The 24,887-nt window shown below is 38.1% G+C and overlaps 1 protein-coding gene across 1 annotated transcript in view; it reads right to left on the reverse strand.

Annotated features, from left to right (window-relative positions):
* The window catches only part of LOC114214790 (cell surface glycoprotein CD200 receptor 1-like), a 30,047-nt gene extending 5,160 nt beyond the window's left edge, over positions 1 to 24,887 (reverse strand). The window contains 5 exon segments of the mRNA XM_028110640.2: positions 942 to 1,190; positions 1,308 to 1,625; positions 4,117 to 4,176; positions 8,467 to 8,550; positions 24,554 to 24,887. Of these exon segments, the coding sequence (XP_027966441.2) occupies positions 942 to 1,190; positions 1,308 to 1,625; positions 4,117 to 4,176; positions 8,467 to 8,550; positions 24,554 to 24,620 (778 nt within the window). The 5' untranslated portion in view covers positions 24,621 to 24,887.

The raw sequence follows: 24,887 nt of genomic DNA on the forward strand, positions 1-24,887 counted from the left end.
AACAAAGAGATTAAAACTAGTAAATGTCTGGAAGGCAGAAGGAACTCAGATTAAACAGACATGGAATCAAGCAGAGCACTGTGGGAAAGAATGCCCAGGACAGTCGTTATACAGCAGGTCTCGTGCCTACCCAGGCCAGATTAGGACAGAGTATTTAAAACTCAAGAAGGGATGTCTTCAAGGAAAAAAAAAAAAATAGAACTGATGGATTACCCAATAAATTTGACCATGTGGAAAGTAGGATTAATAGGGGTTTTCTAATTTTGTCACTGAGCTTAATGATAATTAACAACAAGTACATATATATTTTTAAGATTTTATTTATTTATTTGAAAGAGAGAGTGAGAGAGAGCACGAGAGGGGAGAGGGTCAGAGGGAGAGCAGACTCCCCGCTGAGCAGGGAGCCCGATGGGGGACTCGATCCCAGGACTCTGGGATCATGACCTGATCTGAGGCTGTCCCTTAACCAACTGAGCCACCAACACCCCATAAGTACATATATTTTTAAGGAAACTAAAGAGTAAAGTTTAAATCAATCATAGAGGCTACTATATCTAAGAAATTATAGGAAGAAAATCCCACCAAACTAAAAATCTGTGAAGAAAATTTATAAGTGACTTGATCCTTCTTCTAAAAGCACAAAGATTTCTTTAAAAATACAATTTAGTCTTCTCCTAAAACCAGATGTATTAATTTAAAAGTACACTACTCAAGCCAACTTACTACTTGTATAGAGTGGACATTAAATTATTAAATTATTTTTCATTTTATTTTATTAAATAATAAACTTCACTCTAATATATGGCTTTAAGGAGGAGAAGGACATAAAAAAGAGGGTGGGGAGATTATGCTTGAGAGAAATTCTCTGCACACTCCTGTTTCATTCTTCTGTAACTTCTCTGAAAGAATGAACATATCAAGCAAAAACCGGAATTACTAACCTGGATTCAGCTCAAAGGACAGAGTCTTGTTGCCGGTCACGTGGGAGACAGAGCAGGACACGTTAGACACCTGGAGGTCCTCCCAGTGGCATGTACTCAGGACGGTCACTGTGCCATTGCCCAACTGTTGTTCCGCAGTGTGACAGTCTCCCCCTGGGGTCCAGGAGATCTGTGCAGCTGGTTTCCCTGCAGCTGCCCTGCACACGAGGGTTCCATTGCTGCCTCGAGACAGGGTCACCTCGGGGGGCACTGCAAAGATGCAGGGGAAATGCTTCAGGCTTAACACGTGGGGTATGGAATAGAGAGAGATTTGGTTCAGTCCCAGATCTGCTTCTCTGACGTACCACAATATGTCATGCACCTTACCTAACACTTGGAGGTGATATCCAAGACCGAAATTCCCATCAGGTGCGGCCACTTCACACCTGTAATATCCATCATGAGTGGTGGCCACGGGATCAATCTGAAGGGCAGGATTCTGATCGGGTCTGGACTCCCAGGATATTCTCTCGTCGGTACAGTTTCTTTCACTGGTCTCATTGTTATCTCTCCTGTAGGCTCTAATGCAGGAAGGCTTGTCTCTGAGGTTTATTTCCCACCTTATTATCAGCACATTTGTTAAGCTGACAGAAGGGCAAGTGAGCACAGCCTTTGTAGCCACAGGTACAGACCAAGAAGTGTTAGCTGGACACACACAAGGAGGAAGAAAAGAAAAGCTTGATAAAAAACTTCAGGTGTTCAATTTTCCACAACATATCACATAAAGTAGTACTAGAACATGACTTTGCTGGTGATCCTATCCCAAAATATTAGGCCTACATAAAAAATGAAATATGAACCAAAATATATAACACATTAAACCTAATCCAAAGATGAAAGCATTTTCTCATGTTCTGTGTTATTAGATAAACTATATTTATTATATATATATGAGAAATATTTTAAGGGTCTAAAATCACTTCAGAAGTTCTGTATAAAACAAACAAGAAAACACAATTTAAATTAAAGGACAACGTCATCTAAATCTAATCTTTTGGTAGCAGAAATTATTAGATTTATCTTATAACTGGTTCTCCTCAGGACAGAAAGTGGAAAAATTGATGATGTGGTTTTCTCCTCCTAAGTTTTGGTCAGAGAGACTAAATCAGTACTATCAGAATGAAATGCCTATCCTGAAGGGTGCCACTTCGGACAAACATAAGTAAAAAGCATAAGATGGCATTCAGGTTGAACAAACTGGACTTTTTTAAGCTACTTTTTATTTGGAGAATCACAAAGTCAGTAAAAGCAACAGATTTTCCTTCCTTCCTATTGAGTCACACATATACTGCCAAACAGTCCCACTATGAATTTGCTCACAGATGTTGGTTCTAGACATTCTACCTAATTATGAGGATTAAATGAAGAAGTTCACTGCTTTTGCCCATCATTAGTGTAAAAATTAAGCCCTGCAACCTATGATTTTTCTCCAATCTAGAAGCTTCAGCTCTCCCATAAATACACATCAGGCATCCATGACTGGGAGGGCTTTGCTGAGAGAGGATTAGGGGCATCAGGTACCACACACTGTAACGCAGACGAGTGGCAGGGAGCTCATCACTTTAACGTGAACAGAACCAGCTGTGAGGGGCTAAGCTGTTATGTGGGTGAACCTCGTTGTGCGAAACTCTGTATGTGAGATCTCTCCTCTCCTCTTTTGGTATCACTTGCCTCTTCTGTGATGGACTCAAGATCTTGCATTTCACAGCCAAATCAAGATCCCATAACTGCAGGAAGCAAGTGGGGGTGGATTTTAGAGCAGATCGGAGGGGCAGTTAAATCCATGCTCCTCCTACCACTGCAGGTGGCTCCCCACCCTAGGCAACTTGGCCAAGGCTCAGAGGCCAGCAGCAACATAGCTGCTTGGAGAACAGCTAGGGGTGGGTGTGGGTGAGCACACATGTGCCCAAGGCCAGGATGCTGAAGATGACCGCAGAAAGAGAAGAGGCTGGTGAGGAACATGTTGTGAGTGTTCTGTTTGTACTTCAGCTTGTGAACAGTCTAAGGCTTTAATATTTTGCCTGATACTTATTCTCAAGATCTGACTCTATTATTTTAAAGGAACCTACGAGCTGATCAATTAAACATATGCATTTTAACAAGGGCACAGTCTCCAGTGAAGTAGCTCCATCAGTGAGGATCCCAAGCACCCTGGGTAGTCTCTGTTCTTTCAGCTTGCTCTGCTCTATGACCCTCCAGCAATCCCCCTTCACCTGCAGTGTCTATGACTCCCCCCCAGCCTCTGCAGCCTTCTGCACACAAATCCCTTTTCCTTTCTGTTCTCACTGCCTTACCCTAGTTTAAGACCCTATCACGACACACTTGGACCACTACAGAAGCCTCCTCCCATCTGTCTCTCTGTCAAAATTCTCCTCTCCTCACCTCATACCTTACCTTGCAGCCAGGTACATGATTCTGTAACACAGGGGTGAGCCTCTCCACTCCGACACCCTTCAGAGCTCTCTCACTGCCTGAAGACAACACTTACATGTCTTTGTACTGGCTTTGAAAGCCCTCTTTTTCACACTGACTCACCTTGGCAAGCTTATCATCCCTGTGTCGCCCCCACACTTCAAAAAGGAAACAGCAAGCCCAAGTGCCTATCTAGGTCTTCCCTCAATGGTTCTTGCAGTCTGGGATGCCTACACAGCACCCTCTGTCTATGAAAACCCTCCTCTTCCTTCAAGAGCCAATTCACATGCTGCATCCTCCTTGAGGCCTTCTCAGGCTTTGGTGCTCTCTCTCCCTCCTCTACATTCCCGGCACACCTGATGTGAGGGCTTATCTCCTCTATTTTATAGGGTATCTGTGCTTATTTCTGGGTTCCCCCACAAAACTGAACCCCTTTAGGGCGCTTTGGCAGTCTGGCTCACCTTGCTCATCTCTGTGCTCCCCACAAAGCCCGGCACAGTGCCTGATAGAGAGAGCTCCATAATCTTCCCATGGAATTGAACAGTTTGGGGGGAGGAGGACCGGGGTCATTCAGGGTCCCTCACACCACAGCATTCAGATCACCATACTCTTCAACTGGGCTCAAGCCTGGCCCCCTGACCAGACTGTCAACTATGCTTCTAAGGAAGTTCCACACTTCCTCCCTTTAATACTGGCCGCTAGAAAAAATTAAAAACCATATTACCTTCCACAGGAGGTGTGAGCTTGCTCTGCTTTCCTTCCACAGATGACTTATTTGTTGTAGCTAGAAAATATTCAAAGAAAAGTAAAAGAAAGCAATTTTAGGTGCCTAAATGGAGTGCAAGCCACTGTGTATCCACAAATCTTACAGAAACCATGACAGAAAATCAGTTAACTCTAAATAAATTCCACAAAAAGCTTTGCAAAACAGAAATTAGAAGTTACTCCATCAAGTGGAAAAACACGTTAACACTTGAAAATTATGTTAGAAACCCTTAATCAATGATTCCATTTATGGGACACCATGCTGTATACTTGACAACAGTTTTGTCCAAGGTAGCCTGACTCCATCACTCTCTTAGTCACAGTAGATTGGTCCATCATGGGTACCTCACATGAGCTGGGCTGAGTATAGTGCTTTCTCCACATGACACCCCCAGATTAAAGTCACTTGATCCATGGGTGCCTGGGTGGCTCAGTTGGTTAAAGTTGCTTGATCCAGTTATGAGCACCTCACCCAGATGCCAATCAGATTACTTTCTCAAGAATTTTGGAACCAGTTTGAGAAGAAGGGTTCATCCCTCTTTTTCCCTCATTTTTCCTACTGCGATGGCTAATTTTATGTGTCACCTTGGTTAGGCCGTGGCTCCTCACTATTTAGTTAAACAGTATCCTAGATGTGTCTGTGAAAGTATTTTTTAGATGAGATTTGCACTTAAATCAGTAGACTTAGAGTAAAACAAAACCCTCCAAAATGTGGGTGGGCCTCATCCAATCAGTTGAAGACCTTGGTAGAAAAACACTGACCTTCTTGAAAAAGGAATTCTGCCAGCACACTGCCTGCAGATTCAAACTACAACTGTTCCTTGGGTCTTCAGGCTGCTGGCCCACTTTGCAGATTTTGGATTCGCCAAGCCTCCACAATCATGTGAGCCACTTCTTTAAAATAAATATTTCTCTAGATACGTTGATAGATAGGTAGATAGATAGATGATAGATGATAGATAGATGATAGATCGATAGATAGATGATAGATAGATTAGATAGATCTCTCATTGTTCCGTTTCTCTTAGGAACCCTGACTAATATATCTACCTTCTGAAGAATGAAGCCGAAACAGAGAGAGAAATGACATTCTTCACCTAACTCAAGTTTCTGTGTGTAATTCCTGAGATCAGCATGTATTCCTTTCCTTGCATTCTGTAGAGTTGCTGACAATCAAATAGTTCTAGTCTACTTCAAACTTGGTTTCTGAGAATTCCCATTTAAGTATTGTTTTTTTTAAAAAAAAACAATGAAAAAATAATACTTCTATGATTTAAGAGCCTAATAAAGTTCTTCCTCTGGGTTTATAAGACCACCATTTAATAAGCATTTTATGAGTCCTCTGTTTATAAAAATGTACTTCTTGCTTCCCATTCTAATTATGTACCCAATTCTACCACATTAAAAAATAAACAAAGAAATTCACTAAAGGTCTAAGAAGTAAGCATAGTCAGGCCTCTAAAATAATTAGGCTTTTTTAGGCAACGAAGTTGTATTGGCTTGGAATGGAAAGAAGGCAAAGGATGAAGTTGTGGGGCACCTGGGGGACTCAGTCAGGTAAGCATCTGCCTTCAGCTCAGGTCATGATCCTGGAGTCCCAGGATCGAGTCCTGCATTGGGCTCCCTGCTCAGTGGAGAGCCTGCTCCTCCCTCTGCCCTCTCACTCTGCTCATGTGCTCTCTGTCTCTCAAATAAATGAATAAAATCTTTTTTGAAAAATAAAGTTGTAACGATTAAATTTAGCTCATATTGGGCTCAAGAATCTATTCCAGAAACAGATAAGTCAGAGGTGACCTCAGAGGGCTTACTGAAATCGAGCTATAACTTAGACATTCTAGATTTTAAAAGTTCTATTATAACACAGTCTAACTTAGCCTTTCCAGACCTCTCCCATCCTATCACACCCGGCTTCTTAGAGGTCTAAGGTCTGACAGTTTCTTCCTTTGTCAAATTCACCAACAGCCAAGAATGAGGGTTTATAATGAGAGAAAATTTAGGATGTGGGTAGTCTTGATGATGGTATTGTAGTTTCCATTTGGAAGTGTCACAAGGAAATTTCTAAGTTGTATTAGGAATAAGGGATAGAAGTAAGGTGGGCTGGGGGTACTGGAAGAGAAAAATCAAAAACTGCAAACTTTTTCCATAAAGGGCCAAAGAGTAAACATTTGAAGTTTTGCAGTCCATATGGTCTCCATTGAAAGTATTCAATCCTACGATTGCAGCGAGAAAGCAGCCATATATAATACATAAGTAAATGAGCATGGCTTTTTTCCAATAAAATTTTAATTACAAAAATGAGCTGGCTGGATTTTGCCCATGAGCGATAGTTTACTGACTCTTGATTTAAAGTATAGTGTTTGAAAACTTCATTCAAATCAGTTATGAAGACATCACTCAATGTCAGACCAGGTTCTTCTAATAGAATCCTATACTATCCAGACACGGCTTTAGTTATATCTGATAAGAACAAAGTTGCAGATATTCCCAGACAAGATGCCTGTGGCCTCTCATGTCAGAGATGAATCCCACAAATCGGAATGTACTCTTAAGTGTGCAAAAGGATTGTTTTCAGAAGAGAAGAAAATGCTTATTTTCACAAATATCCCTCTAATTACTTTTATGATACTGGAAATGCTTTTTAAACTTTTTTAATTGTTGATATATGAGTCCTTTCGTTTTATTATCTCCACCGCAGCTAGTTGCCATGGAATGCTGACTTCATATCAAGTATCTTCATTGAAAATAGAAAGTGTTCTTATCCAGTCTCGCTTGAAGCTTCATATACACCAAAGTAGTAAAAAAATTTGTGTCAACCTTCTGACCAATGGTGCTGTGATTTCTTTATTTATCTGAAACCAAATTTTCTTTAAAGTTCAGAAAGATTATACTGTTACATTGTTAACATCAGAGGTCTAATTTAACACTTTCACAAGGTACATATATACAGACAAACAAACGTGAATTGTGTTTTTTAAAATATATTTATAGTAGGAAAGTAACTTAATGACTGATTAGATAAGTCACCTAGGGCCGCCTTAATATAAGACAGTCAACATGGTCACATAAAACAACAGAAATGTATTCGCTTCTATTTCTGGAAGCCAGGAGTCTGAGACTAAGATGGCAGCAGGGCTGTGTTCCTTCCAACAGCTCTAGGAAGAATCCTCCTTGCTTCTTCCAGCTTTTGGTGGCAGCTAGCAATCCTTGGTATTCCTTGGCTTGTAGATGTGTCATTTCAATCTCTGCATCTATCTTCATATTTCCTCTCCCTGTGTCCTCTCCTTTTCTCTTCACTTCTAAGGACTCTTGTCATTGGATTTAGGGCCCACTCTCATCCAGGATGATCTCATCTCAAGCACTCTAACTTAATTACATCTTCAAAGACCCTTTTTCTAAATGCAGCCACATTCACAGCTTTCAGCTGGCTATTTCTTTGGGGGGACACCATTCAACCCACCATTCTTGGGGGGCACATTGATGCATTGTTTCCAACCTTTAGATTTATAGTTTATATAATTATTTTACTTATTTTATTCTGTAGTTGACCAGGAATCTAATTTTTCCTAGATGGTGAATAATTGAGTGAAATTAGAAAGCATATTTTTAAGTCCAGGAATGCATTTTGGAGTCACCGGAATTATTTTTCAATGAAGTGAGGTATATAACAAAAATAAAAATTTAAAATATAAAGAAAAAGTTAACTATAATGGCAACTTTGGGAGACAGTAGGGCTGAGTGGGGAACACAGACAATAAATTACTAATATCAGCTAAGATCTATTTTTTTAACCCGTTTCAAATATTGAATGAAAATTGTAATATTTCCTAAATTGTATGAAAAAAATTTTTTCTTTCTTTTATTTTATTATGTTATGTTAGTCACCATACAGTACTTCATTAGTTTTTTGTTTTGTTTTGTTTTAATTTTATTTTATTATGTTATGTTAGTCATCATACATTACATCATTAGTTTTTTTATTGTGTTATGTTAATCACCATACATTACACCATTAATTTTTGATGTAGTGTCCATGATTCATTGTTTGCATATAACACCCCCAGTGAAAGATTTTTGACAAGCCATTGGTTGGCTTAGCGATCACCATTCTTGAAAAAGATACTAAATAAGCACAGAAATAATTTTAGAGTGAAAAACTTAAGAACTCTTCATAAAACAAACAAGATTATATTTAGACACTTTTAAACAAGAGTCTATAACTACATATAAGACAATTCAAGTTCGTAACATAAAAACTATACCAGCATCAAGCACGCTTCTAATAGAACTATCATTAAAAGATGACTGTTACCCAAACTGTAATTGGCCTTATCCATTTGCTGCTGCGTTAAGTTTCTTGGTGTCCCAGAACTTTGCACTCCTGCAGGTACATACCCTGAAAAGAGATAGGTGGTGATCAGAAGAATACATATTAGTATTCTTCTGACTCCTAGGTAAAGTCACACTTTTTTCACATTCTTCAGGCCATTTTTGGATTGCGGTTGCCAATAAAAACATAAGTTATGACAGGCAATAAGTCTCAGGACAATTTGCCCCAGAATGAACTTTTGACTTGAACTTCCTATCTGTTTGGCATACCCCTGCTTTAGATCCAGAGTGTCTGTCACCACCCTCCTGTCTTTATATTCTAGTCACAGTATTTCTTATTCCTGGCTTATGTCCATTTACTTTACCTCAAATTGTGAAAGAAATGGTTTTACCATCCATTACAGGCTTTTCGGGCACCAGTGAGTAGGTCAAGAAATGCTAAGTGAAATAAGTCAAGCAGAGAAAGACGATTACCATATGGTTTCACTTACTTGTGGAACATCAGGAATAGCATGGAGCACATTAGGAGAAGGAAGGGAAAAATGAAGGGGGGAGATCGGAGGGAGAGATGAACCATGAGAGACTACGGACTCTGAGAAACAAACTGAGGTTTCTAGAGGGGAGGGGGTGGGGGAATGGGTTAGCCCAGTGACGGGTATTAAGGAGGGCACGTATTGCAATGAGCACTGGGTGTTATATGCAAACAATGAATCATGGATCACTACAAAAATTAGTAATGTACTGTATGGGGACTAAGATAACATAAAAAAATTTAATTTAATTAAAAAAATAAAGTTTAGTAGTGATGTGTTCATTGAGTGTTGGTATGGAACAAAAAAGAATTTTCCTAAACATTGTTGAAATCATATCATATAGACAATGGTCTATTAAGCTCAAATTTTGTAAGGCAAACTCTAAGTAGGAATTGCTAATAAACACTTTTTTTTTTTTTGAGCAGCAACTCCTGGCAAAGTACTCACCAAGCATAGAAACATCGTAATAAACAATGCCCTCTTGTCTCCAAGAGCTTAAGGTCCAGGCAAGGAAGCAGCTATTTATACGATTAGAAGGTAAAGTTTTCAGAGTGATGATAGAAGTAAACATAATGTCCAGAAGTTAAAAAGAAAAAATGTTTAATTCTAAGAGAGCAAGGGTAAAAGATTAGGGAAGATTCTCTACAACAGGTGATATTTGGGCTGGATCTCAGTAGATGAGTTCTGCAGGGAGACAGAAGGAAATCTTTTTGCACACAGAAAGAAAGTCATTTAGAAGATAGAAAGCTACATGGGACTTTCAAAGAATTACAAATAGTTCAGTGCTGCCATTAAGTGTGAAACAACAGATGTGTGATTAGAATTGAGGCTGGATATTGGCAGGTTCTCACTGTGGAAGGCACAAAACTCCTAGAAAGTGTTCACAAGGAAATGATACACTTCTGGTGTGGGTGTACCTGACTGGCAAAGAGAAACATTTTAGGGTAAGATTTAGTGCACAGTATTTTTCTGGAGAAATTTTGAACCCACTGCTCCTCTGAGTTACCATTTTCTTTAATAAAACATTGTTTTTAAAATAACAATTTTGGGGCATTTGCACAAAGGACAAATTTTGGGTAACTAGCATGTGTTATTTATTTCAGCCTCCCCATAGTGACAAGTATTTTAACGTCATTTTACTGATAAAGAAATGTAGACTCATGGTGATGAAGCAATTTGTCCAAGGCTGCCCAGCTTGTAAGCTGCTCTAATTGCCCAATTATTCTTGTGCAAGTAGGTCCTACTACACTGAATAGAAACCAAGGGTTGGATCGTAAGAAATACACTACCCAAATTAATCTAAATTAAGAGAGTCAAAGAAGCAAGTCCAAGCCATGTTTTTGGGGAAACACTGAGAGACCAAGGTCTGAAAGAGTACATCAAATGGCAAGAAAATAGAATCAGGATTATAATGGCATATGGACACATGCATTATGAATTCTGGATCCGAATAGGAATAGGAATAGTTAAGCTAAGGAGGAGGGTTGGAGACAATTGCCGAAATTTGTGGGCCAAACTCATCACTCCCTCGCTATATTGTAAGCTCCATGAAGGCAGGGATTTTCATCTATGTTTTTCATTCCACATCCTCAGTGTTTAGAAGAGTGGTTTGCACAGCTCCCTGATAGGCATGCCGATATAATGCTGTTGGGAATGTAGAATGTTTGGCAATATATAGCAAAATTACATATGCATTCCTCTCCTGACCCAGCAATACCAATTCTCAGAATCTATCCTAAAGATACACGCAAGAGTACGAAAAGAATACATGAACAGGACTATTCACCACAACATTGTAATAGAAAGACTTTTAGAAATAACCCAATGGCCACTCATAGGGAATTAGTTTTCTAAACTATGGTACATCCACCAAATGAAATATAATGAAACTCTTAAAAGGAATGAGGGATAGTTCTATAAACTATTATGAAGGGATCTCCAAGATATATTGTTAAGTAGAAAAAGCAGGATATACAAAATTGTATATAGCACACTACTGTTCATCTAAGCTATGATGGGAAGGGTGTGTGTGTGTTCTTTCTTTCCTAGCTTATAATTTCAAAACTAAATCGATGAAATAGGAACCGGTATAGAAATGATATGTCTCCGATTTTATAGATTTGACTTTGGAACTATGTAACCACTTTCCATAATTATAAAGCATAACCAAATTACTTGTAAACACTAAAATTACGAAGCAAAGTGAAACAAATGAACCTAACTGCACGTAGAATTTGTTGCATAACCACGTATAGAGCAGTTATTCCAACTGACTTTCAAAACACAGCAATTTGACTGTATGGCTCTAGTGGAATATAACTTAATGACAAAAATAATTGTAAAAAATTCTTTACCTATTTTCAATAATTATATTGTCAGTGGTAGTGGAAACTACACTGGAAAACTCCTGGCCTTTTTTTTTTTTTTTTAAGTCAAACATGTGCCCACCATACAACCTGAACTTCCCAATCCTCGGTATTTACTCAAGAGAAATGAAAACATATGTCCATGCAAAGACTTGTGCATGAATGCTCACAGCAGCTTCATTCACAACAGCCAAAAGCTGGACACAACCTGAATATCAATTAACAGATACATGGATCTGTATCACGTGTATGATGGATTACTACTCAGCAACAAAAGGAACGCACAACAACCTTGATGATTCTCAAACTCATTTTGTTGCGTGAAACAAGCAGACACAAAGAGCATACACTATACACTACACAAAAAGAATGCTATAAGATCAAATGTTAGCTCATCTGTCTGTGGTGCCAAACAGCAGATCAGTGGTTGCCTACAGATAGGGACAAAGGCAAGGATGAACTGCAAATATACCTGGAGGAATACTTGGGGAATAATGGAAATGTTCTGTATCTTGTTTGTGATGATTCACAGGAATATGCCAAAACTCATCAAACTGTACCCTTTAAATGGATGCAGTCAATGGTACCTAAATTGCCCCTCAATTGAATTAAATACAGTATCAGAAACATCAGATTTTAACACACGTAACATTAGAACACGCATCCACACAAATAAACACAAAACAAAACACAAATGGAAAAACGCTTGACACTGAAAATAATGTTTTAAAAAAAACTTTTCCATCTAAGTCAAAAGCATCAGCAGAAGTAAGATTGCTTTGTGATTTTAGTACAAATGAAACCTCTTACTCACTTTGAGCACCAGAAGTTTCCTTTCCCAAATTGTCATTGTCATAAGCCTGAGCAAGCATACACCACCCACACAACAGACATTGTATGGGCATGACTGTGCAAAGCCATACTCCAAAGGCTTCCTCCAGTGGGGGGGGGGGGGGCGGGGGGGGAGGCTCTCAGAAAGAGCACATGGTTTTTTTGTGAGGTTAAACAGTTTTTATCTATTCTAAAATCCTGTGGTCTGCTGTGCTGTCCTGACTAAAAAAGTGAAAGATAGGCATTGTTGATATTTCACCACTCCCAATAAAAACCCCGGGTCAAGTAACTGCTAGTAACCTAATTAGAATGTGGATTATGCCATCCTCCAATAGTTACTGGGGTTGCTAAGATTCATGTATTATTTCCAGTGTGTGGCGATGGGAAACGAAAAAGTTAAAGATTTCTTGCCCTTTCATTCCTTTGCAGTTTCTTTGAGGAGAATGCAAACAAAGCAGTAAGGACACTAATACAATGACTTTTAAGCTAAAATAATGCTTAACTGGGGGCAAAACTGGAGCCTAAAGTATTTGCTATGCTCTAATAAGATGTCCATATATCTGCAAAAGAGAATCATGTGGTATAGTTCCATTTATAGTTCATTTCTTTTGACATTTCTTTACAGAACTTGGGGCCTCTAAGCTAATAACTAAGTAGAAGTCATTCTTATTGCTTATTATGGTCTTTCCATCTTCACTTGTCATCTTTATTGTTATTTAACATTGAATGAATTTACCACTTTGAAAACAACAGAATATGGAATACATTGAAATAACATTTCAGTACATTGAGATCTATGGAAATATCCTAATGTTTTTCATAAGGAAAACCAAGTAATAGAATTATTTCATTCTACATTTGAGGTTTCAAGCTTTCAAGCTTCAAAACTCCACAAGTTATTATAACAAATATAGTGCTGGACAATTGTGGATTAGCAATGGCTGCAAAATATGAGAGATACGAGTTTTACTTCTCACTCTGCTTCTTTTCTGAATCATTTTAGATAATTAAATGAATCCATATGCTCTAGGTTTCCCCTCTGCAAAACATAGACTCTCGTGCTTAAATTAATGAATGAGGAATAACTCATGAAAGGTATTCGAAGCACATTACAGACTGAGGTATTAAACCCAGTTATAAAGAAGCAGTACACCTCACTTAAAGATTCAAGGTTTCATTTAAAATAAATGCAACTTTGAGGCTGAGATCTTAATCACACAAAGACCTGGAAACTCAAATTACACTGCTAGAACAACCTTTATTTAGCTACACTAAGCACATAACTTTTTCTAATCAACAGTATGGTAAAGTCAATACAGTACAGAAACCTTTACTTTCAACCTTTACTTCTGCCTCCAGAAAGCTTTAAATACCAAACTTAACATTTTAGTTAGTGAATGTTCATATTGCATTTTATAAAACTGCATCTTGCTGATGTAGGTTAGACATAAAAGTATTATTTCCCAACAGTTACGAATGAATTTAAGCAAGAAGTTGTGGAATTAAATTGTGTCCTTTTTCACAGATCCTGAAAAGGAATTGTCACCCAAATAGGCTATATTTCTTCCTCTAAGGCAGCGGTTTTCACACTGGAATCTAAGAATTATGAAAGTCCATGGTAGCCTTCCAAAAAAAAAAATCCATGAACTTTGTACTTTTGAAGAGGGAGCCTGAATTATAATTTTATTTCTGATATATAATTTAAAAGCAGTATTACCCTGTAGGAATAATTGAAAGCATCACCAATTCTCTCCAAAATTTTGTTATTTATAAATAGCAAATGGGAATGCTTGAAATAAAAGACTCATGTGAATCTTTTCTCTACTAAAGCTGCCTGAAGCTTAGTGCATTAATTTTATGATAAATTTTGGAAATAAAGGAAATGTTTTCTGCCTTCTAAGATTATGCTCAGATTATGATCACTAGTAGTTTTCATCCAAATGGCACCTGAGTGACCCCCTATCAGGATATTAGAACTTTTGGACGGGTGGAAGGCAACTAGAAGCTATATTAATAGTCATTTATTCAATTATAGTAGCTAGGCACTTAATAAATGTCTATTTATCATGGAGTTTCAGTCTACTGGGAACAATAAACATTAACCAAATAATCAAATAATTATGTGAAATTGCAATAGCAATAAATGAAAAGTGTGAAAAATGTACCCTGAGCAACTTATCCTAGTCTTGAGGTGGTGGACAGCCGCTAAGGTGGTTCCCAGTGTTCTCTCTTCCTGATATTCATGTCTGTAAAATTCCCTCCTCTTGACGGTAGGTTGGACTCACTCATTCACTTAATGCATAGAATATAGCAAAAGTGATGGATGTCAGTGCTGCGAGTGGGTTATAAAAAGACTGTGGTTTTTATCGCAGTATGCGCCCTCCCTCTCGCTCTCTCTCTCTCTCTCCCCCCGTTGGGTCACTGCAAGAAAATAAATATTTGTTTGGGGGTAATTTATTATGTAACAATAGGTAATTAATACAAGATCCAATAGACAAGAAACCAATAATAAAAGAGAGAGGGAAGGATATTCTAAATAAAAGTACTATTATGTGCAGACAACACGGGCCTGAAGGGACTATAGAAAACGAGAATCTGGAGACCCAGGGCTGGGCACCTGGGTGATATAGTTGGTTAAGCACTGGACTCTTGGTTTCAGCTTAGGTCATGATCTCAGGGTCATGATCTCAGGGTCGTGGGATCATTGGGCTCTGCACTCAGTGAGGAGTCCCCTTAGGTTTCTCTCTCCCTCTCCCTCTGCTCTTCCGACCACCCCTCCATGCTTTCTCTCAAATAAACAAATAAATATTGAAAAGAAAAGAAAAAGAAAGAAGGAAGGAAGGAAGGAAGGAGAAAGAAAGAAAGAAAGAAAGAAAGAAAGAAAGAAAGAAAGAAAGAAAGAAGAAAGAAAGAAAGAAAAAGAAAGAAAGAAAGAAGAAAGAAAGAGACCAAGGCCAAAATAAGAGAATCTCATCTTTTGCTATTATGCTAGTCTCACAAAATAATTTCAGAATTTTTTTCCCTGAGACAAATGTATCTTCCTACGGAAGTAGAACAGGAAAGAAAAATAAATATTTGCTATTTTAGGCATATAAAATATAACATGTTTTTAAAATGAAAACTTTCTCCTTCATATATACTATAGCTTAATATTTCCATTATCATGAATCTTTGCTTCCGAAAAAGAAAGAAACTGAAATACGAAATAGGAGATTTCTTATCTTAAATCATATTTGTTATTTCTGCACCAGAACTTTTTCAAGGAAAAAAAACTATTTTGCAAGCATTTGAAATTTTAGGATAAAAATTATTTATATTAATATACTACAACTACAAACTTAAATATGAGTAAATCTCACACATACTATTCAGCAAGTGAAGGCAGTGATAAAATGACATACACAGTATGATTTCATCTATATGCAATCCAAAAAAAAAAAAACAAAAGGGCAAAATAACTGTTATTGTTTGGGGCTGGATACGTACATGGTAAAATGTAAAAAAAAGGCAGGGAATGATTATCCCAAAAGATAACAGCTTACAGCAAAGTTTGGGAGGTAGAACTTACATAAACTTTCATAAACATTCACTGTGTAATTGTTCTTTGAAATGCACATATGTCATGTACTCTGCAATATATATGTTAATGTAAAAGAAAATTAAAATAATAAGTTCAAAGAAACACAAAAAGTACGATTAGTACTTACATTTTTAACATAACAATGTGAGCAATTGATCCTTGTATCATAGCATCAATGATGCTGTTATTATGCTTTAATTTATAGAAGTGATTTACATTTTCAAAGGTATTAATTTAGTAGCAGACAACACCTAATTAGGTGTTCAATAAACTAAATATTGGATGGAAACCCCAAAGTTCTAGCAGAACAAATTCAGAAAAACACCAAAATTAAAGTAAAGAAAATTGACCAATATTTTGGCTCTTCCATTTATTACCTCTGCAATCCGGCACAGATTACTCTCTGAACCTCAGTTACTTAATCTATACATAGAGGAATTTAGTATCTGATAACAGCGGTCATTCAAATTCTTATGGGGGAGGATAATTATTTATATCATTGATAAATGGTATTAGGAAAACTACCTAGTCATTTAGAAAAAACAAAACAAAACAGACTCCTACCTCACTTCTCACACAAAAATAAAATAAAATGAACCAAAGACTGAAATCATAGATAGATAGATGATAGATAGATGGATAGATAGATAGATGATAGATAGATAGATAGATAGATAGATAGATAGATAGATAGATAGAAGATAGATATACTGGAAGAAAACATAGGTAATTTTTTTTTTTTATCTTAAATGGGACATGGAGTAACATCTCAGTTTGCTAGGGAATGAGGGGTTTCCTAGGACGTAGGATGTTTAGTGCTAAAACCAGGAAAGTCGGGGCGCCTGGGTGGCTCACTCGGTTAAGTGTCTGCCATCAGCTCAGGTCATGATCCCAGAGTCCTGGGATTGAGCATCCCTCCTCCCCCATCTGACTCTGTGCTCAGTGGGGAGCCTGCTTCTCCCTCTCCCTCTTTTGTTCACCCTGCTTGTGCTCTCTTTTTCTCTAAAATAAATAAATAAAATCTTTAAAAAAAATAAAAATAAATAAAAATAAAACCAGGAAAGTCCAAGGGAAACTGGGACAATTGTCACTATGAGTAAAGAAACTTTTCTAACCCTGGTACAAAACAGAAACCACAAAAGAAAACATTGAGAAAGATGACTATAGAATTTTAAATTTCTGTATGGCAAAAAAGAAAAAAAATGTGTAAGCTAATGTTGACGAGCAAAAACCTGTGGAATATTTTGAACATTTATGATAAACAAAAGGCTAATTCCCTCCAAAAAATACACAGAAAACACATAAACCAATAAAAAAAAAGAGAGAGATGGACAACACAATGGAAAAAATGGGCAATGATATGAACAGGCCAACAAAAGATAAGGTTAAGTAATATGCTGAAAGGTGACTTAGATGGTAACTATATACTCTTCAGATACAACACAGAGAGAAAAATAAAACACCCAGATCGTTTATAAAAAGGAAGAGTGAGAAAAGTTTAAGTAACAAGCTCCAAAGCATAAGAATCCAATAATGAATTCCATGGATGAATAAAATATGGAAAGCAAAAAGAGTTATGGTAAATAACAAATTTGACCCTAGTTTCCAAAATGGTATCATCACAAAGCCTGTATCAGTTGGTCAGGACACAGTGCTAATAAAACCCATATTGTTGGGTTAAATTTTTTTTCAGGCAGTTACCATCACATAGTCTAAAACTAGTTAATAGGGAGTGATTTGTTCCCTAGCCCAGGACAGACGTAGAAATGTGTATCAGTGATCACAAAGGACAACGTGTTGAATGGATAGTGAATATCCATACATATCAATATGCAAAGATATGTGTACTAGAATATTAATTTCAGCAGTTTTTCATTCCAGAAAACTGAACAGCAAGAAAGTTGATCTCTAAGGGCTAATTAAATAAGTTTTGAAATAATATATATGAAAGATATTTGAAAACCACAAAATAATAATTAAGATACCATCTTTTGAATGTAAAATTCAGACACAGTGTTAAGTGCTTTATATACATAATTTAACTTAATCCTCACAGCAACCCTAGACACTAGGTCAGGGGTTTTGGGTTAAAAATCTCCCAATTTTAAGGTAATGGCAACTAATTCAGATTTTTAAAAATATTACATGAGCCAACTAAAAGTGTCTGCAAGCCAGATCTAGTCCACGGGCTGCCAAATTGCCATCTCTGATGTGGAAATTAGAGAAGAGGCCAAAATCAGAGTCTCAAAAACATTTATAATTAGGAATCTGTTGAAAGAAGCAGAGTTAGCAAAAATGAAGAAGAGAAGAAAGTAAATGCAATGCCTTAAACCAGGGAGGAGATTTCAAGACATGAATCATCGAAAACAAGTCACGTGGGAAAAGTCTTAAAGTAAGGACTAAGAGACTTTATGATTTACTAACAAGAAGGTGGTCAGAGACCTGTAGTGGCTGTAAGAGAGTAGTGTTAGGACAGAGGGACGAGCACAAGACAGGGAGGAGATAAGCATAAGCAACTCTCAATACATGGAGACTTATTCTTTCAAGATTTTCAACGCTGAAAGTACGGGAGAATGACAAGGGGCTTTATCCTTTCACGTCAAACCTAAGGGAGAGAGATGGGGTGACATTTGGAACTATGAGGAGGGAGAAGGTATCCAGTAGAGGAGAGTACAGCATATTTGTAGATAGAAAGAGGGAGAGCTAGAATTTACAACAGTGATGGTAAAGCGGGATCCTCTTAGAGGTACTGGCAGGAAATGAGGCCAAAGCAAAGTGGAAGTTTGCTTTTGAAAAGACTGATAATAGGACGCTTGGGTTGCTCAGTTGGTTAAGTGACCAGCTCTTGATTTCAGCTCAGGTCATGATCTTGGGATCCTGGGATAAAGCCCCATGTCAGGCTCCCTGCTCAGTGGGGAGCCTGCTTGAGGACTCTCTCTCTCTCCCTCCCTCTTTCCCTCTATCCTTACCCCAGCTTGCACTTTCTCTCTCTATAAAGTAAATAAATAAATCTTAAAAAAGAAGAAGAAAATACTTAGTCTCTAAGAGAGAAGCAGAAAGGGCAAAGGAGGTTACAGACACAAGAGACATTTTGAGGAAGCTCAGGTTGACGAATATTTTCAGAGTGTCTACCTAATTAGCATTAGGTAGCTGTGCAGAGCTCTGGGGGTGATAGGATGCATGAGGTAAGGTCTCTACCCTCAGAAAGGTCATCATTTGGGAAAGTTAAAGAAATCCACATTGGATGGTAGGTAAATCAAAAGTGAGCAGCCATCTGCTGAGTATGAGGGACAAGAGGGATAGTTTGGGTGATAAAGACCTAGGACAGTGTTTAAATCCAAGCTCCTGTCAGAACCACCTGAAAAAATTTACGAAAGCCCAGATCTCAGACTCTGTACCCTGATAAGTCTGATTAAGTAGGTTTGAGATGGCATCACAGTATCTTGAATGATTTAGGTTCTATAGGTGACTCTCAGCTAGCTTATTTACTGGTTTAGAATAACCCTTGAGGAACATCTAGGAGGGAGCCAATGAACAATAGATGGAATGATTTTTTGGAAAACAAAAATAACTTGATTTTATTATTTTGACTTGGACATTTTTTCTGAAAAATCATCAATAGCACAAAATAAGATCACATAACCAGATATTCTCGTATTATGTAATAGTTCAACCTTTGGGGAAAGGTAGCATTTCATGGCAAACTAACAAAATGGCAATAAAAGAGAAAATAAATCACTAAACAACTAACAGCTACATATACACACGCCCAGTTTGGAAAAGCACCTTTACTGAGTCACTGAATGTTCTCAAATCACACCCTTTGAACACACTCAGGTTTCTCCCAATGCTGATTGAAAGAAAAGAAATTAGATGCTGCTTTCTCCTTCTAGCTATGATCCTTTCTCCTTTTGCTAATGCCAAACGTCTAGAATGAGTGGTCTGTGAACACAGCCTCAATTTCCTCCACACCCACCCTCTCCTCAACACCAGCAATCTTGTGGTTCCTACACGCTTCCATTCAAAACACAATTCTGAAGGTCACCAGCTCCTTGAAAGTCAAACTTTCAGCCTTTCTTCAGGGCTGGTGCCCTAGGTTGTTTGGAAGATTTTGATGCTATTTACCACTTCCCTTTCCTTGTAAAAATCTTTTCTTAGGCTCTACCACTACACTTGTGCTTTGTTTGCTCTGTCTCCTCCACTCTCTCTGCAAGCCTGTCCTTCTCCAGAGGCACATTAATGCAGACATTCCCCCAAGTCTCATCTGCCCATCTTTCTCTCTGCACTTTTTCTCATCATTCTCCCCCACTCCCAGAACCCCAACTGGACCTCTATACAGCTGATTTCTCCTTGTTGTTTTTTTTTACCACTGCAGTCATAGTTTAGCTCCCTCTGCCCTTCATACAAGCTGTTTGACCTGCCTGGAATGTGAGTCCCTCAACTCTTCCAGGCCTAGCTCTTTTCTGCTCATCTTCATCTCAAACATCACTTCCAAAGTGACCTTCCCTGACCCTCATAGACCAGACTAGACTTGCCAATTACACATTTTTATGTCACTCTCTATTTCTTCTTACACAATATATTATGTGTAAATGATTTATTTAATGCTTACCTCTCTTCTGAGATTCTAAGCTTTGTGAGAGCGTGATTTGTCTGTCTTGTTCAAGTATCTCCAGCGTGAAGCACAGTTTCTGACACATGACCGACATACCCTTACTTATTAACTGACAGAATAACTAACTCACATTTTAGCTTTGACTTATTTTTCCTAGACAGGAATCTCCTATTTTCCCACACATAGTTGCCACATCTCTTTTACCCTATATGTTTGACACTATGGGTGAGTTTCACGCTCAGTTCATTTACTAAAATGTTGGGTGATATCTTTAGTAATTCCTTGAACAATGCTAGGCTTTATTTGCCCACGTATAAAACGAAAGGATTTAATTTGAAGGTTTCGAAAGCCCTTCCTGTCTGAAAACTCTGTATTTCTCAAAAGTGTCATACTTCTCCTCCATTTCACAAATGAGGAAATTATCATTTAAAGAGGGTAAACAATTTCTTAAAAAGATGACACAGCTAGTGGTTAAAAGTATACCTCATGTATTATGCCAAGCGAAATAAATCAATCAGAGAAAGACATTATCATATGATTTCACTGATATGAGGAATTCTTAATCTCAGGAAACAAACAGAGGGTTGCTGGAGTGGTGGGGGGTGGGAGGGATGGGGTGGCTGGGTGATAGACATTGGGGAGGGTATGTGCTATGGTGAGCGCTGTGAATTGTGTAAGACTGTTGAATCACAGACCTGTACCTCTGAAACAAATAATACATTATATGTTAAAAAGAAGAAGAAGAAGAAGATAGCAAGAAGGGAAAAATGAAGGGGCGGAAATCGGAGGGGGAGACTAAGCATGAGACACTACGGACTCTGAGAAACAAATGGACGGTTCTAGAGGGAGGGGGTCGGGGGATGGGTTAGCATGGTGTTGGGTATTAAAGAGGGCACGTATTGAATGGGAGCACTGGGTGTTCTGCGCAAACAATGAATCATGGAACACTACATCAAAACCTAATGATGTAATGTATGGTGATTAACATAACATAATAAAATTAAATTAAAAAAAGTATATCTCATGACAAGCTTTTAAACCTAACACAGAGATATATAAGAATCTAGAAATTCAGGGAAAGGAGAGTGACATTTTTCTTTGAAGATTTTATTTATTTATTTGAGAGAGAGAGAGCAAAAGAGCACAAGCAGGGGGAGCAGCAGAGGGAGAGGGAGAAGCAGGCTCCCCGCTGAGCAGGGAGCCCAATGTGGAACTCTATCCCAGGACTCTGGGATCATGACCTGAGCCAAAGGCAGCCGCTCAACCATCTGAGCCACCCTGGTGCCCAGAGATTGAGATTTCACTGAGAAAATGAAAAGCACCAAAATATTCAATGCATGGATGAAAAAGCAAAAGGGCATTTCATAATACAACACATTCAATTTCAATTTGAACATTTGCCTTTCCCCACCTATCCACCTATCCATAAGTTTGGATGGATTTGGAAATGGATTCAAGATCCATTTCCTCCGTTAAGACTTCAACAAGTCCAACCCCCTGTATCTCCCATCTTTGGATTTTACTAGATTCATAGATAATTTCAAGACTGACTAATTTAAAATGTTCTCCAATTCTTTCATCTTACCTTGATCTCCCTAATTTATATTGCTAATAACTTTTAGGCACTACACACACACACACACACACACACACACACACACACACCATAAATAATTCAGTGTTCTTAATACTTTTTATTACTTTATTAATTACTTAAGCATAGATGTTTAGAGGAAAACGTTATGTGAATTCATAACTCTCAAACTAGAAAAGTAAGACAGGACTGAAATTAATGAAAACAAACCCCTTCTCTTTTGTAATTGTTTTTCATCTTTTTTTTTCCATCTTTTGCAGACCTGCCCAAGCTACCAACAGCCCTGTTTTCATTTTTATTTCCTCTTCTTGTTACTGCCTGCCCTCTAGCGGAAGATAATGACAAATGAACAAAATTAGCCAAAGGAGAAAAAAAGTGGAGGAGTCCTTTTTAGTAATCAGGATCTTAATATCAGTGACTTTTGTAAAAGGTAGAATCAAATTGATTAGGATAGCAAAATATAATTTGAACACAAGAAAAAATCTAGAATACTAATAGGCTAGAGTAAGGAGAATGTGAGGGAAGAAACCAGACATAGAGCTGGAGAGCCTTGCTGGACAGCGTACCACTTACATTGTTTTAATTTTTCCCCTTAGGTATTTTTTATAAACCTTGTCTACCAGCTACCACACTGCTTGAATTCATAGGCAAATAAGTCAACAGAAAAGTAAATAGATTTTTTAAATGCTATGTTTTACATTGAAGTCATTAGTTCTTTTTTAAAAAGATTTTTATTTATTAATTTGAGAGAGTGAGAGAGAGAACACAAGCAGGAGGAGGTGCAGAGGGAGAGAGACAAGCAGACTCCCCATGAGCAGGGAGCCCAACACAGGGCTCCAACCCAGGACCCTGGGATCATGACCTGAGCCGAGGGCCGACTGAGCCACCCAGGCACCCTGAAGTTATTAGTTCTTAGGCACCTTTGTGAATTTATCTTGTATAATAAAGTGAGTTATTTCTGTTTGGCAGTATTAGTAACAAAGCAGTATTAGTAATAAAGACATAAAGTCATGCCCCAAGTAGTTTGTTTCTCATTATTCTAAATTATTTCATGGTGAATTTATCATGAAAATCTCTGCGTGTAATATAATTTGGTTTTTTTTGTATCTCGACCCTAAACATTTCAATAATTTTATAATTATACAAGCACAGCTTTCAGAGATTCGATTTATGTAGTATCTTCTAGTTGTATTCAGAAATCGTTTTAAAATTCAAACCTTTAAACCATTACAATTCAAGATTATCATTTTCATCTTGATTTTTTTTTTCCTTTACCCAAAAGTCATAGTGTAACTCGACATGAATAATAGCCTCTTGCCTGGCTGGCTTTCCTGCCAAGTTGGATCCTTGCTTTCCACAATCAGATCTCAACTACTGAAATATTTAGATCACTTGATTTTTCTTAAGTGAGTAAGTAGTCCACTAAGCTTATAACTAAGACTGGACATAATTTTTTTCAGTGGTGTTATAAATAGTGGTGCTTTTTAGTAAAGGCATAAGCCTATTCAAATGCCTAGTGATGCTTACAGACCTGACTGGGTGTGACTCTGCCATTGACAAGTGGTGTTGGACAAGTCAATTCACCTCTCAAGGCCTCAGCTTCTACCTTCATAAAATGGAAAACTGTCTTCCATGCCTACTTCACTGCTTTGCTTTGCAGATCAAAGGACAAAAAGTATGTGAAAATTCTGCATAGAAAGGCACAGGAATACAGTATGGTTATTTTACTTGCGCTCACCAGGAAGACTGTCATGTGGAAAACAGATTTTTTGCTGGAAGGTGGGCAGTATTTTATAAGTCTTTTCTTTTTTCAATGATCAAATTATAAAATGTAATGCCAACTACACTGTTCCCTTGCAGCTGCTCCCATTTACTAAAAGTGAAACCTGAAAACTCCCTCCCACATCAACTCCTACCAACCTCTGTAGTGAAACCAGGACAACCCCCTAGAGCCCCCAGTGCCCTACAACTCCTACGAGAACCTAGATGTTGCAGTGTCCTCTCATCCAGAAAGTGTCTTTTACAGCCTACACGTCTTAAAGATAAATAGACATACCTCACACATGCACCACTAAACTGTGAGTACGTTCTATTTTAAAAAGCACCTGGCCACAGAAGGCGATTAAAAGCAATAAACTTTCCTAATTTATACTGTGAACATTTTGGACCTGAATGCGGTGGGATTATTATTTAATTTTTTTGAAGGGCAAAGAAAACCCAGATGACTTGGATCCCTACTAGAAAATACTTGATTTATTCTGCCTCGTTCAGAAAAGCATGGGGTGGGGGGGAACAGGGAAATAAGGAAGTGGGCAGTGAGGCGAATTATAGAGATACCTATAGTACCGTAGGATACAAAGTAAAATAAGTAAGACAAAGAGCAAAATGAAGAGAATAAAGTGAAATAAATCTGAGAGTAACCCCCTCCCCCCAGCTCTATGATTGCATTATCTTGCCTCGCTCCACAAGAAAGGCAAAGAAAACTCAGCAAAAGCTGAGCCACGTTTCTGGCCATTCTCCTGTCGCTCCCTCACAGAGAATTAAGACTTACCGGGCACTAAGAAGACAGTCAACATCAGTAGAAGCCATAGCTTAGAAGTTCTCCAAGTGCGGGGCATTTCTGATTTCTCGTATTCTGCCTACTTGGTACTTTGCCTCCCCACAGGTGTGAAAGGAGCTCTGGACATGGTGGGGCTCTCTCTGGTTAGCAGCTCCCGGCTGGATCCTCTTAGGCCATCAGCACCAGGACACTCCCTTTCTACCAGCCTCTTCCTTCCACTATGTGTTTTAGGCTGATTAGTAAGTTGGAACAGAAGAACCTCTTCTCTGGAACTTGACACAGCAATAGATTTCCTGTATGAAGCACTGAAGCAAAAACGGAGGAA

The sequence above is a fragment of the Eumetopias jubatus genome, unplaced genomic scaffold (assembly GCF_037043125.1).
Source record: "Eumetopias jubatus isolate StellerSeaLion01/CBP00866 unplaced genomic scaffold, mEumJub1_p1.0 scaffold_1, whole genome shotgun sequence".
Taxonomy (NCBI): Eukaryota; Metazoa; Chordata; class Mammalia; order Carnivora; family Otariidae; genus Eumetopias; species Eumetopias jubatus.